At 31.2% G+C, this 15,460-nt stretch overlaps 3 protein-coding genes across 3 annotated transcripts; all 3 read left to right on the plus strand.

The window, feature by feature from the left end:
- Window positions 1-2,217: 2,217 nt before the first annotated feature.
- Window positions 2,218-3,925, plus strand: LOC108223848 (protein GRAVITROPIC IN THE LIGHT 1). Its single transcript, XM_017398289.2, has one exon. The coding sequence runs from the start codon at window positions 2,482-2,484 to the stop codon at window positions 3,817-3,819; it is 1,338 nt and encodes a 445-aa protein (XP_017253778.1). The 5' UTR covers window positions 2,218-2,481; the 3' UTR covers window positions 3,820-3,925.
- Window positions 3,926-7,516: 3,591 nt separating this feature from the next.
- Window positions 7,517-8,035, plus strand: LOC108223857 (zinc finger protein GIS). Its single transcript, XM_017398302.1, has one exon. The coding sequence runs from the start codon at window positions 7,517-7,519 to the stop codon at window positions 8,033-8,035; it is 519 nt and encodes a 172-aa protein (XP_017253791.1).
- Window positions 8,036-11,705: 3,670 nt separating this feature from the next.
- On the plus strand, window positions 11,706-12,224 carry LOC108223860 (zinc finger protein 8). The gene has a single exon (XM_017398311.1). The coding sequence runs from the start codon at window positions 11,706-11,708 to the stop codon at window positions 12,222-12,224; it is 519 nt and encodes a 172-aa protein (XP_017253800.1).
- Window positions 12,225-15,460: the final 3,236 nt, after the last annotated feature.

Below are 15,460 nucleotides of genomic sequence, written 5' to 3' on the forward strand. Positions count from 1 at the left end.
TCCTACTTGGCTACTTGTGATATAACTGATAACTCTCTAGTAAAACTAATTAATGTATCTTAAGCAAGTACTTAAGTTACACTCCTACCTAATCTCCAAATGATTATGTTTTAAAGCAACAATGCCTACCTAAATAGTGGCCTTCTGTGAATTCTGAGTACTTACAAGAATCAGTACATATAATAGTAATGTAAGCTTAACGGTTCTAAATGTCTGTAGACTGTAGTGGACAGTGGAGACCCTTGCTTTAGCTTTTGGAGAGCCTGTGGCCCCTGAGATTAGACAACCTTAGAGCAACTCCAGCAGCTTTCCTATTTCATGTCCTAAGTCCAATTATAAGGAATGTGACATAAATTAGTGCTCCAGCAGTGTCTTAGAGGTGCCTTAAATCACTAGGATCCTCCTTCCATGCCTTATTAATAAAGCACCACTAGCCATGCCTTATTTGATTTCTTTAATAAAAAAATCATTTCTCTCTCTTATTGTAACTTATTTTCTCTCTCTTCTTTCCATCTTTTATCAATCTCTTTCCAAATTTATTATTATAATAATAATAAGGAATGAATTATAAGGATCATTGTTGGAGTTGAAATACAAAATCTTGTCCTAAATCACTAGGATTCAATATTTTATAATATTTATAAGGAAGACACTAAGACACTGCTGGAGATGCTCTTAGCAACTTTCTCTATTTTGTTCACACTTCATATTGTTGGGTCATACTCATGGAGTCAATGTACTCATGCTTGTGTATATTTTTTAACATTAGGCCACTTATCTTTGTTCTCAGGCTTATCTTCTCCGGTTTATTATTTATTTGATTATCTGAACAACTTTATAAATTGTTGGGATTGGCAGGGTCATGATTAGAGTCGATGCGCATGCTATCTAAATTACTTCTGTTTCGAAATTTGTTATAACTGTGGTGGTAATGTCGAATTGCACCAACAGAGACCACATTGGATCCTCAAGAAGAAAATCCGGCTAACATTCGAGGCGAGCTCTTTAAGTTTAGCACAATACCGTTCTGGGTTCGATCCTCTGACATATGTATGTTAGTAGTGTGAATTCAACGAAAAAACGCCGGACAACTTAACTCTAAATTTTTGATAGATATTACACTTACAGGCTACAGCATCTAAAAATTGTCCAATCCTGCGATTTTTCACCACTAGCATTTCTTTCTTTTTGTTAGTTATATGCCACTAACATAAATATATTGTGAATGACTACTATTTTACTAAATCATGTCTTGACTTGTGCATTGCTTTTAATTATAAGGGATGATCCAGAATTGAACTTATAAATTAAAAGTAGAAAGTAGAGAATTTAGGAACTTAACTTTATTTATTAAATTAAGATCAATCCAGACCAAATCAAGCATGAAGCTGTTCTAAGCTCATTTTCAGCTTTATATATACCTCAGAGAATATATTCGTTATTAGCCAACAACAAACATAGTATGTACCTATCAATCAAGACAAACATATATTTCATGTACATGTATTATTTGTTCTATATTTTCATGGGAATCAAGTACATGGTCATGTTCCAGAGAGAGTGATTTTATGATTCTATTTTAAGTATTGGTTGTCTCTTGGGCGCGATCCATCAAGTATATTCGACACTAAACATGTATCTAATTGGATAACAAAATTTGCTCTTTTAACTCGAATGAATAATATTTTTTGATCCTTAAATATATTTCACTAACATCTCAGTATGAAACCCATGAGATTGAATGGAGTAATCAATACCATAAAATACCGAAATGTATAAACTCAGACACAAATTCATTCATTTATATCGATTCGAAATCAAGATTGAATATATTCCCTTCGTTCTTCTACAATTTTTTGCATTGCTTGAAACATATTTTAAGTTACATATAAAATTTAATTTTATAACTTATATTTAAAATTCTTCTTTTTATATAAATATTTAAACATTAAATTTTTATTAAAAATAATTTATGAAAATATATCTTATATACGAGACTTAAAATACGTATCCAAATCCTGTCATACAAGATAAAAAAGTTTCCTGCGCCAGGGAGTAGTGTATATAAGCTTAGCAATACTTTGGTATCAACTCAATAAACAAAGACATACGAGATTCGACTTGTTCGAATATTTATATATCCTTGTACGCGTTTCACCGTCACGTACATTTGGCAATATTTAACCTCCGTTCCCGCGCTTTAAAGCCTAATAATACTTTAATCTCATCCATGCTTTAACAACCTCCATCTCCGCCTCCAATTCTCAAAGATCAAAAGAAGAAAAATGACTCATTTTCCATCTTAAAATATCACAATATCCTCTCTTTTTGCTCTAATCCCTGTCGCTCTCCCCCACACTTTATTTCCCTCTTTCTCTTTTCTCAAAACCCCTTTAGTCCATTTTGCTTCCTCAATTTACTAAACCCTCACCATTTTCTTAAGCTTTATCTCACACAAACTCCCCCATCTTAAACACAATTATGGATTCAACAAAATCCCATTCTTCATCTTCAACCAAAAGCAAATTTACCAAATCATTCTTCAAAGTAATCCACCTCAAAACACCTACAAAAACCATCTCCAACAATCCCTTTTGCCTGCTCATTCCCCAAGAAAAACCCAAAAATGGTGACCAAAAACTCAAGAAAAATGACCTGGTCAAGGCCAAGAACAAGGCAGCCATGGAAGCTTTTGTGGCCAAGCTTTTTGCTACCATTTCAACAATCAAAGCTTCTTATGCTGAGTTACAGATGGCCCAGTTCCCCAAGTACAATGCTCAAGCTATACAGTTGGCTGATCAAGGCGTTGTTGATGAACTTCGAAAACTCTCTGAGCTGAAACAGAGTTTCTTGAAGAAACAAGTTGATTCTTCACCACCCCATGTCACTCTTTTGCTCACTGAGATTCAAGAACAGCAGAGTCTTATGAAGATGTATGAGATCACAATCAAGAAAATGGAAGCTGAGATTGAGGCCAAAAAACACAAACTTTTGAGTCTTCAAGGTCAGCTTCAAGACACAATGTTGAAAAACAAATCACTCGAAAAGAAATTAAACTCAAGTGGGTGTTTTTCAATACTTGAAAACATCAATCTTTCTGCCCCAAATCCTAAAGATTTTATATTGGTTTTGCAATATACGATAAGGTCAGTTCGAAACTTTGTCAAGCTTTTGGTTCAAGAAATGGAGTCTTCTAGCTGGGATATTGATGTTGCTATTGATTCAATCCATCCCAACTTGATTTTATCAAATAAAAATCATAAATGTTTCGTTTTCGAATCATTTGTGTGCCAAGAAATGTTTCAAGGTTTCGAAAACCCTGCATTTTGTCTACAAAATGATCAGTCTTGTGACTCTTTTGTACCATACCACATGGACCAATTCAAGAAGCTCAAGTCGGTTAATTCAGTTAATTTCTTGAAAGCTCATCCCACTTCTTCGTTCGCCAAATTCACAAGATCGAAGTATTTACGTTTGGTTCATCCCAAAATGGAGGCCTCATTCTACGGAAATTTGAAACAGAGGAAAATGATAAATGCTTGGGAGTTTCCGGAGACTCCGTTTTTCAATCTGTTTTCGGAAATGGCAAGGAGGGTTTGGATTTTACATAGTTTGGCCATTTCGTTTGAACAAAAATTGAGTATTTTTCAGATAGGTAAGAAATGTAGATTTTCTGAGGTATATATGGAGAGTGTTGTGAGTAGTGAATCTAGCTCGAGCGGTGACGGTGGTCTTACGGTGGCCTTCACGGTGGTTCCGGGGTTCAGGATCGGTGAAACGGTGGTGCAAAGTCAAGTGTTTTTATCTCCGGCTAAATGATGGAGTATTTGCAGTAAGTAGGGTGTTCATAATGCTAAGTTTTTACATGTATTTTGTTTTTATTAGTGTTAGTAATATTTTTTAGTAATTATTTTTATACTCCCTCCGTCCTATTTTAACTGCTTTTAACTTTTTTACACGTATTTTAAGATGTTAAAAAAATTACATCTAAACATGATTATTTTTTATAAAATTTATATCAAATAAAAGTTTGGAGTCCAAACTTTTATTTGATATAAGAATTGAAATTTTTTATTGAGTGTAGATATTGTTTTTTTACACCTCAATATACGTGTTAAAAAGTCAAACATCAGTTAAAATGGGACAGAGGGAGTATATTGTTAGGATGGAGAAGTTTAACATGCAAAATAAATTTTGTTTCGGTTCTTCTGTATTAATTCTTTGTTATTTGGTCAAAAACATCCCGCCAATATAAAGAATATCTTAATGGGAAAAGAAAATCAGATTGGAACTCCCGAGGAAACGGGAGAAGTGCATCAATCATTTAATATAATTTCTTTTTCGTACAAGACTTCCAAATATTAAGTTAACATTTAATTATAAATATATTTTTTAAAATATTACAGACTATATATGTTCAAATAATATGACAAATTAAAAATCTATACATATATGTTTGATAAGAATTTTAATATATATATGTATATATATATATATATTTGAATACTCTGGTATCATTCAATAAAAACGCACAATCATTCAAAGTTTGTTAAATTAATTCTAAAGTAGTAAAAGATTAGATGATTGATCATTATAATAACAAATAATAATGCCAGTAGCATTTCATGATTACGAAAGATATGTTGTAACGGTGGCGCGTGTACAGGCAAGCATGAGTTGGCCTGCGAATACTTGTCTGCCGGTGAGGGACACTCCGCTCGAGACAATGTAAAGTAGAACGCTGAATACTCGCGATTGCCGGTTCTTTTCTTCCGATCATTGAGATCATACCAGTCGAGAAACCGCGCGTTGCGGCGGCCTATAAAAATTATATTAATGATTCAATATTAATATTTGTATAATAAAATAATTTAGTGACTGTTTATAAAATGTATATTAATGTTTCAAAATTAATATTTGTAGAATAAAATAAATTTTATATTGTAAAAATCTTGATGTAATACCAATACTAATATATAAAATTGCAAAATTGGACTATAATTTATGGTAAAAAATGAAAATAAATTTATACACGTAATTAACAATTTAAAGCACGACGAATCTTAATTTTATTTGTGTGTTTTTCTTTAAAAGTAATCATGTTCTTACATTGTCACCTTCTTCCAATTTTTTTGGATTGATCGTGCACAAAAACATCTAACTTAAATCCGTTAGATAGCGGTCTATAACTACCCTTACTTGTAACAACCTTTATCTTTTAATGCTGTATAAACAACCTTTACTTAAAAGTTGCTTGAACGGAGCAAACTGATTATGCATGAATAATTTTTTCGTCTATACAAAGTAAATCATATAAAAATTAACAACAAACATGTCCAATGAACAAAACAAATATTATAAAAGAATAACCAACAAAAATACATCACCAATAGTTAATTTATTGATATCATCCATCAATATCATGTCAAGACTATATTCTTCTCCCGTGTTTGGATTTGTCGACTCCCGCTTAGTGGTCTATAACTACCTTTGCTTGCAAAAATCTTTATTTTTTTAATACTGTATAAACAGCCTTCACTTATCGTTGCAGAAAAACGGCACTACTGAGTTAGAAATCGAGCAAGAGAACTATCACCAGAGAGATGTAGGGTTGTGATATTGAAAGAGAGGATGCTATGTTTAGATGATCCAAAACCCTACAACCTATTGGGGTATTTATAGGTGCAGAGATACTTGGGTACCACTCTTTTCCATAATTAAATATTCCGAAATAAAATCAGATTAAAATTTTCAAGCTGCTATATTCCATAAATAATATGAAACAAAATCAGATTCTGAAACTTGCTTCTAATATATCCGAAACTAAAAAATGCAGTTTTAATGTTTTTTGATATTTTTATATATTCAAAACTAAAAAAGACAGTTATAATTTTTGATATTTTTCATCCGAAAATTTCAAAAAATTAGAAAAATAGAACGGAGCGATGTGAGAGGCGTGGCTTACACGCCCCTCGTTTCTCCTTTATATAGAAACAAAATTAGATTAAAATTTTCAAGCTAATATATTCCATAAATAATCTGAAACAAAATCAGATTCTGAAACTTACTTCTAATATATCCGAACCTAAAAAAAGTTCTAATTTTTGATATTTTTCACCCAAAAATTCCAGAATATTAAAAAAATAGAACGGAGCGATGTGAGAACAAAATCAGATTAAAACTTTCAAGCTACTATATTCCATATTACTATATTCCATAAATATTACTATATTCCATATCACTATATTCCATAAATAAATTGAAACAGATAATTAAATAATCTGAAATAAAATCAGATTAAAACTTTCAAGCTACTATATTCCATAAATAATTTGAAACAAAATCAGATTCTGAAACTTGCTTCTAATATACTTGAAACTAAAAAAGGTAGCTCTAATTTTTGATATTTCATCCAAAAATTTTAGAAAATTAGAAAAATAGAACGGAGCGATGTGAGAGGCGCCACCTACACGCCCCTCGCTTCTCCTTTATATAAGTATATTGATTTGTATAACGTTGTAGGGGTCCAGTTTAAAAATAGTATTTAATATTTTAAATTATTTTAAATAAATTATATTATTTTAATATGATAAGAATTTAATTTTATTATAGATGTCTAATAATTGGACAAATATGACCACATTAGAACATCTGCTATGCTAAAAAGTAAACGATTTTTTGTGGTCGGCTTATGGGCACATCATAAGCACTAAAATTTATAAGATTTCTGGATTTTGCATTGACTCCTATTTCTAAATAATTTGGACACCTGTATACACAACAACCATACCAATTAAAATGAGTCAAACCTATAAAGTGCTGGACAAACCGTAAAAAGAATACCACTCCAATAGGCCATTCCACTTAACAAAATATATAGCCAATCATTTTATATTAATTATATTTGACCAACTTCTACAAAGCAGGTATTCACTGACTCCTGAAAGTGCTACAAATGTGTACAAATATTTATAAACAAAGCCCGGCCCATCAATTATTGTCGATTAGTTTAGTTTAATTTAGCTCAAAATATATTATGTGTATACACATTAGCATATTCTTTATTTCAATAATTTAATAAAATAATCTAATTTCTTAAAAAATTAAAGATGCAAGAAACATTCAGAGGATGACTTTGATCCTCGAAAAATCTAGAAGCTACATGTTATTTGGTATATATCTTTCATTTTTTTATATCATGTAATTTTTTTATTAGTTTATTGTGGCCCACTAAAATCTACTAATTGGTGGGTCCACTACTCTATATTAACATTAAAAAAATTGAGAACAACCGTTTTCTCCCGATAGATAGCTGTAACCACCTCTATTTAGCTTGAATTAGTATCTTAGATTATACCATGAACAAAATAAAATCTTGGAAACGAAAATTTATGAAATCTAATTAAAAATAATATTATTTCACATTGAATGCATTCTATTATAAAAACATAGATGTTGGTACAAAAAATTTATCTCATTCACAAGTTTAAACTCGAATACACTCTCCTTCACTATCATGGATGCCCAAAAGGTGCAACACTCTCCATCCTCAAATTCCCCTCCTCGTCGAAATGAAATCGATGCACCTGCACTTACACAGATCCCTAAAAACAGTCCAGAACCAAAAACTGCAAAGACATATCCTTGTCGTTACTGTGACAAAACATTTAGTACATTCATGGCCCTAGGAGGACACCAAAATGGGCATAAAAGGGCTAGGGGGTTACATGCGGGACGGGCTCAAACTCCTCTTTATCGACCCTACCCAGCTACAAGTCGTCCTAACAGCGGATCAGATTCCATGGATAACAAGAAGTCTAATTTGTCCATGGAATCGTCCACTTCTTCCACTAGTACTTGGCGTCTCCTGCAAGAGTTTTATGCCAAGTTTTCGGTGAAATCTGCTCCTCCTTCACTCAATTGTGTTCCTCCTGCAGCCACTGCATTGTCTCCTGGAGTTTCTTCTACTCCAAAAACTAGTGAAGAAGTTAAGGAGGAAGATGCATCGGGACTGGATTTGGATCTTAAACTCTAGATTTGGAGTCGGGATATCTTAAACTCTATTAATTACTTGTCTTAATAAATTTTATTGGATGCTTTTATCGTCTATTGAAAATTTTAAAATATTGTTGTTTAGATGAATTATTATTATTATATAAGAGGCCCGAATTATATTGAGTACACCAATGGAATATGAAATTACATAAAATATAATCTAGTGATCATATTTTAAATTATTATAAACAAATTATATTATTTTAATATGATAAGAATTTAATTTTATTATAGATGTCTAATAACTGGACAAATATGACCAACATTAGAACATCTCCTAATTCATATTATAGCACAGGGCCCCAAAATTCTCCCAGACGGCCCTGTTCCTCTTTTTTGTGTCTTGAGCTTAACCTATTTACATACACGCAGACATAATGTTATCCGCACAATGCTCGATGCTAATTCTCTTCTTTATTAATTTATTATCCATCAATCAATTTCATCTGTCTTCTTTAAGATGGTTTCAGATCTATAGTTCTAACTATACAATTAATCTCTCTTTTATTACTATTGTTTTGAGTTTTGAGATCAAATGTACATAATAAACAAGCTTTGAAGCTTATTTGGGTGTAGGCAAGCCTAGAACCACACGTCAATGCGCATTTGTATCATGCGTGTACTACTGAATTAACATTAAAAATCATAAATATGACTAAACACGCAAGTTTAAATTGCATGTGTACCTGCACACATACTCAATAGGCGCAACTCTTTGGTTATTTTAGATATAATTTTCAAGCGTGGATATTTCGGGCATGTTCCCACAGGTATTTAAGACTTTCACCCCATACTCCACCATCATATTAAAACATATTCTATTTGTAATAACTTAAAATCATAAAACATATTTCTAAAATACAGGCAATTAATACAGTCAATTCTACTGGAATATATAAAATCTCTTATCAACAAATTTTATGAATCCGATTTAGTCAACAATTTTTAGTCAATAGCAACGGAGATACTCTTATAAGATTAGCTAAACTTTTAGACAAAAAATGTCTCATTGGAGTTAATAATTTTCTACCACACATCTACAATTCATATTTGTGATTTTGTATGAGTGTAGATGCTCTAATATAAGAAAAAATAGTGCGATAAATGTTTTGATCATTCTTGGTAATAGTTCCAAGCCTACAGAGTAGTTTTAGTTGTATTTATGAATTCGAATTATACTCAATTTTGATTTTTTTCCTCTTACTCAAATTAATTGAATACACACACCCACACACACATATAAGTAATTATTCAAATAAAAATCACTAAATTATATGATTCACTTTTCGCGTACAACTAACTGAAATATAACTACTTCGTTTAATATATAGAACTAATAATAATATAAAACTATGTGATTTAATCTAATGAAAAATGTATGGGATAATTTAACAGAAAAAAAAATCATATGATTAACTTTTCTTGTAGTGTTAAGTGTTACTATATTAGAATTTATCTAATACACATCAATTAAAAATTGATGTCCCAGAAAATTTCAACTGATGTTACTGTGGGCGATTTTAAAGGTCCTTATTTCAAGTTCGGTTAATAAATGATGTAAAAGATAATTTATTAAATCATTTTTTTATTAAAAAAATATATCAAAACTTAAATCTAATTTTTTTTTGGATTTTAAATCAATAACAACTCAAGAACTCTATATATCATAATCAAATATATAATATAAATTTCAAATATACAAAGTTTATTGTTAGTGATTAAATATTATGCAACGCCTACGTTATAATTTAGTTTTTTATAAAAAAAATTATTGAAGTGTAATTAATTTTGACCAAATGGTCTATTTTTTAAATTACTAATTTTGGCTTAATCTTTGTAAATATAATTAATCATATTTTAGTTAAATAATTTTGCTAACCCTGTATTCATACTAATCCCGTAATCATGCACATAGGGTAAAAACTAAACAAATTTGAAATTATATTTTTATTTAATAATAAAATGTTGAAACACATGTTCATATGGATGCATAAATAAAAAATATTAAAGTTTATAAAATATAATAATGTATATGCTACTGATATTAATGAGACAAATCAGTCAGAAGTCTCCACCAAATGGGTTGGAGGAGATGAAAAAACAATGAAGCAGTTTAATAAACAAGGGGATTTTAGCTAGGTTATGTGCCACCTTATGTGATTAACACAAACTAAAGGCAGATTCTGGTGCATCATCTTGCATTGATCAACGACGTGCCCTACTTCCAAAAGATTCTTGCTGCTATCATGAAGAACTCTGAAAGTTAATAAGGAGTCTGTTTCCACTATAACTGGCTGATCTTGGTGACTCATCAACCATGAAAAAGCTTCTCTGACGCCAATGCATTCAGCTTCAAAGACAGTTGCTGGCCGAGGAAGAGTCATGCTTCTCCCTTCTACAAAAGACCCCTCAGAATCTCGAATGACCATGCCAACAGAAAATGTGCTCCCTCCCGGATCAAACGAGGCATCAACATTGAGCTTGAGAGTCCCCACAGTATTATACAAATGTTTACTGCCTCTTCATGCTTCGCCGTTTCCAGCTTGTTGAGCACCCATTGAGGAGCTGATTGCACATCGTGCATATCATATACCAATTAAACGCATGCCAGCAGTTGCTTGCAAACGGACAATCAAAAAATAGGTGAAGCAAATGTTCAACATCCTCAGTGTGTATATGGGGCAAGTAATGGGAAGAGACACACCTTTGTGGTCTCTAGTGTTAGATAACTTAAAGATAAACTCTCCTTTTAGCTAGAAAAGTAAATTATTCATATCATTTTTTTAGGATAATGCTATAAAGTTAGATTATATATTATTATTTTTATGATGATCTTATCTAAAATATATAGAATCATTATAAATTAGTTAATCTTATTGCTTATTTTTATGCGGATATACATGTTCATTATTAATTATAAGACAATTATATTGACTAACACGTTCGTGGTAAAAAAAAAAAAATATTGGCCAAGGCCCGACCAACAACTATGTATTGGTGATTGATCCATTTAACTTCGGCCCAAAACCTTCATATATTTATGGAGATTTAGTAGGTATTCCCCGACTCCCGAGAGTGCTACAAATGTGTGTACAAATATTTTATAAACAAAGCCCCGGCCCATCAATTATTGTAGATCAGTTTAGTTTAGCTCAAAATATATTATGTTTATACACATTAGCATATTTTTTATTTCAATAATTTAATAAAATAATCTAATTCCTTAAAAAAAATTAAAGATCCAAGAAACATTCAGAGGATGAATTTGATCCTGGAAAAATCTAGAAGCTACATGTTATTTGGTATATCTTTCATTTTCTTATATCATGTAATTTTTTTATTAGTTTATTGTGGCCCACTAAAATCTATTGGTGGGTCCACTACTCTATATATAGTAGCATAAAAAAAATTGATAACAACCGTTTTCTCCCGATAGATAGCTGTAACCACCTCTATTTAGCTTGAATTAGTATCTTAGATTATACCATGAACTAAATAAAATCTTGGAAACGGAAATTTATGAAATCTAATTAAAAGTAATATTATTTCACATTGAATGCATTCTATTATAAAAACATAGATGTTGGCACTAAAATTTTATCTCATTCACAAGTTTGAACTCTAATACACCCTCCTTCACCAGATATATCATGGATGCCCAAAAGGTGCAACACTCTCCATCCTCCAATTCCCCTCCTCGTCCAAATGAAATCGATGCACCTGCACTTCCACAGATCCCTGAAAATAGTCCAAAACCAAAAACTGCAAAGACATATCCTTGTCGTTATTGTGACAAAACATTTAGTACATTCATGGCCCTAGGAGGACACCAGAATGGGCATAAAAGGGCTAGGGGTTCACATGCGGGACGTGCTCAAACTTCTCTTTATCGACCCTACCCAGCTACAAGTCGTCCCAACAGTGGATCAGATTTCATGGCTAACAAGCAGTCTTATTTGTCCATGGAATCATCCAGTTCTTCCACCAATACTTGGCGTCTCCTGCAAGAGTTTTATGCCAAGATTCCGGTGAAATCTGCTCCTCCTTCACTCAATTGTGTTCCTCCTGCAGCCACTGCATTGTCTCTTGGAGTTTCTTCTACTCCAAAAACTAGTGAAGAAGTTAAAGAGGAAGATGCATCGGGACTGGATTTAGATCTTAAACTCTAGATTTGGAGTCGGGAGATCTTAAGATCTATTAATTACCTGTCTTAATAAATTTTATTGGATGCTTTTATTATCTATTGAAAATTTTAAAATATTGTTTATTAGATGAAGTATTATTATATAAGAGGCCCGAGTTCTATTGAGTACACCAATGGAGTATGAAATTACATAAAATATAATCTAGTAATCATATTTTAAATTATTATAAACAAATTATATAATTTTAATATGATAAGAATTTAATTTTAGTATAGATGTCTAATAATTGGACAAATATGACCAACATTAGAACATCTCCTATGCTAAAAAGTAAACGGTTTTTTATGGTCGGCTCATGGGACACTAAAATTTATAACATTTCTTGATTTTGATTGACTCCTACTTCTAAATAATGTGGACACTTGTATACACAACAATCACACCAATTAAAATGAGTCAAACGTGTAAAAGTTAGTGCTGGACAAACCGTAAAAAGAATACCACTCCAATAGGCCATTTCACTTAACAAAATATATAGCCAATCATTTTATATTAATTATATTTGACCAACTTCTACAAAGCATACTCCACCATCATATTAAAACATATTCTATTTGTAACAACTTAAAATAATAAAACATATTTCTAAAATACAGGCAATTAATATAGTCAATTCTATTGGAATATATAAAATCTCTTATATATGAATTCGACAAATTTTATGAATTCAATTTAGTCAACAATTTTTAGTCAATAGCAACCGAGATACTCTTAGAAGATTAGCTAAACTTTTAGACAAAAAATGTCTCATTGGAGTTAAAAATTTTCTACAACACATCTGCAATTCATATTTGTGATTTTGTATGAGTGTAGATGCTCTAATATAAGAAAAAATAGTGCGATAAATGTTTTGATCATTCTTGGTAATAGTTCCAAGCCTACAGAGTAGTTTTAGTTGTATTTATGAATTCGAATTATACTCAATTTTGATTTTTTTCCTCTTACTCAAATTAATTGAATACATAGAGTTGGGTTCAATGGAGATCAAAAACTTTGAAATCCTTAGAGATTACAAGACTTACCGTTAAAATAATTTCACAATTAATGGACATGATTAATTATTATTTGTCTTGCAAATACAAGAACCACACCAATCAAAACCTCCCAAACATATCAAATTCCGCACTTAGCACACTAGACAAACCCTTATAAATTAAGCATTACTTCTAAACATTGGTATCAAAATTATGGAATAAAAGCTAATAATACAAATGACTGGACTAAGTATAAGAACAATTTACATATTTATACTACTAGTATCAATGTCTAAGAGTCTGCTCGAATCTTCTTGAAACAGTTAAAACCTTTGATGAATTTATTGAAAAGATGAAAAGATCTTCTCCGACATCATCAAGTGATCTTGCTGTTTTGATTTTCTTCCGATTGATCAGTAGACTCATCAATATCATAGATAGTTGATCCCAAAAAATAAATAGAATTTTTTTATTAAGTCCTGTTTCACTTGATATACTGCTTAGCCAGCTTCATAATTAAATGATAGTGCCCTTTTTGGGATGAACCATACTGGTTTTTTTTTTGGTCTCCCAATAATCCTCATATGAAATTATCAGGCTGTTTATACAAATAAATCATGTTATTGTGTATGTTTAAATAATTTATTTATGGATGGCTGTGTCCATACCATACTACCACAAACTACGATGTGAACAAGACATGGTTTTGAAAAACCTCTAATATTATTCCTTTCCGTTAAGACACACACTTTCAGAAATAACATACTAATATAATATTATAAGAGACTAGGAAACATAGTATCATAAATTACCATGACATACTTTCTGCAATAACATATTATAAGTACTAATTATCATGGAGACTAGTGACCAGCCGCTGGGCTGGGAACAGATTGATCCAGTCTCCTCTTGATGGATGCAAATGGATGATCAACAAGGTTTTTGTCCATAATGAAAGCATAAGCTCCTTCCCTAGGTGTTTTAGTTGCATCAGGCTCCCCAGCATGGTGATATAGGCACACAATTTGGTGTGCGGTATTAGTTTGCTTTTCATGAATGCCCGGTGCCTTCCTGCAATCTGTGGAAGAAAAAGAAAAGACAACAGTAAGAAGAAATAAAGCCAAAAAAGCTCTTGAACTAGCCATGTTAGCAATATCATTAGATTAATAAAGTGTGGTTTTATACATGAAGTTGGCCTTGAATTCGAGCTATTTATATAGATAGACGGAAAGAGGGCCAGAGAGTTCTATCTCTCTACTTGGAGCTGCCGCGTGAAATACGTGTTAATTTAAAGGTTAAGGCCGACTAGGTGAGCTTGAAGAGATATATACGTACGGTTCTTATTATGTTTTACCATGACATGAGACATCAGACCACCCAACCATTAGATATAGAGAGCTGGATGTGGCTACCGTGTGCTAAAGGATGAGCCTGAAATCGCAAAATTTGTGAAACTTTGAATAACATATTTGGGAAAATTCAGTTTTTAAAATTTTTAAATGGCATTGAGTTTTGAAAATAATAATTGAGTAAGATGATTGTCATGAGCTAATCTGACATAAGTTTACAGGGTAGAAGCAATTGTTGTTATTACATATTTTCAGTTGATTTTGTGAGCTGTCAGGACAAAAGATTGCATGTTATTTCAAATGCTGAGAGTCGCTGTTATTGAAAAATTACTTATATTTTCGAGCACACAATTTGAACACATGCAAAATTTGTGAAACTTTGAATCACATATTTGGGGAAATTGAGATTTTAAAACTTTTAAATGGCATATTTGAATATTTTTAAATGAACTTAAAATTAATTTGATCAAATACGTACCAAATATTATTTGAATTTTGAAAATTTGAACTGATGATTCAATTAATATTATTAATAAATTTTTGTTCCCCAACATAAGCCTATTGTTTTTAGTTTTGTTTCTAAAGGATAATTTTAAATATTTTGAGTTTTAATAAGTATATCAGCTGTTTGATCAAATTTTTACTATTAAAAATTTCAAAATACAACATAAAAAAAATAAAATGGTTTTCATCAAATGTTACAAAAAATTATACTTATGATTCTCTTTGTATTAAGATTATTAAAAAAAGGTATGTCATATTTTATATTACAAATGAATTGTAATTTATGCATAATATACCATTTGACTAAATTATGATTACAACCTTTGTTATTTGTTAGGAGTCATATTCATGCCCCATATATCTTAATTTCATA

This window comes from Daucus carota, chromosome 1, assembly GCF_001625215.2.
Source record: "Daucus carota subsp. sativus chromosome 1, DH1 v3.0, whole genome shotgun sequence".
NCBI classification, from domain to species: domain Eukaryota; kingdom Viridiplantae; phylum Streptophyta; class Magnoliopsida; order Apiales; family Apiaceae; genus Daucus; species Daucus carota.

Excerpts from the sequence above, each read along its gene's own strand:
- LOC108223857 (XM_017398302.1), top strand. The coding sequence starts at position 7,517 with ATGGATGCCCAAAAGGTGCAACACTCTCCATCCTCAAATTCCCCTCCT.
- LOC108223860 (XM_017398311.1), top strand. The coding sequence starts at position 11,706 with ATGGATGCCCAAAAGGTGCAACACTCTCCATCCTCCAATTCCCCTCCT.
- LOC108223848 (XM_017398289.2), top strand. The coding sequence starts at position 2,482 with ATGGATTCAACAAAATCCCATTCTTCATCTTCAACCAAAAGCAAATTT.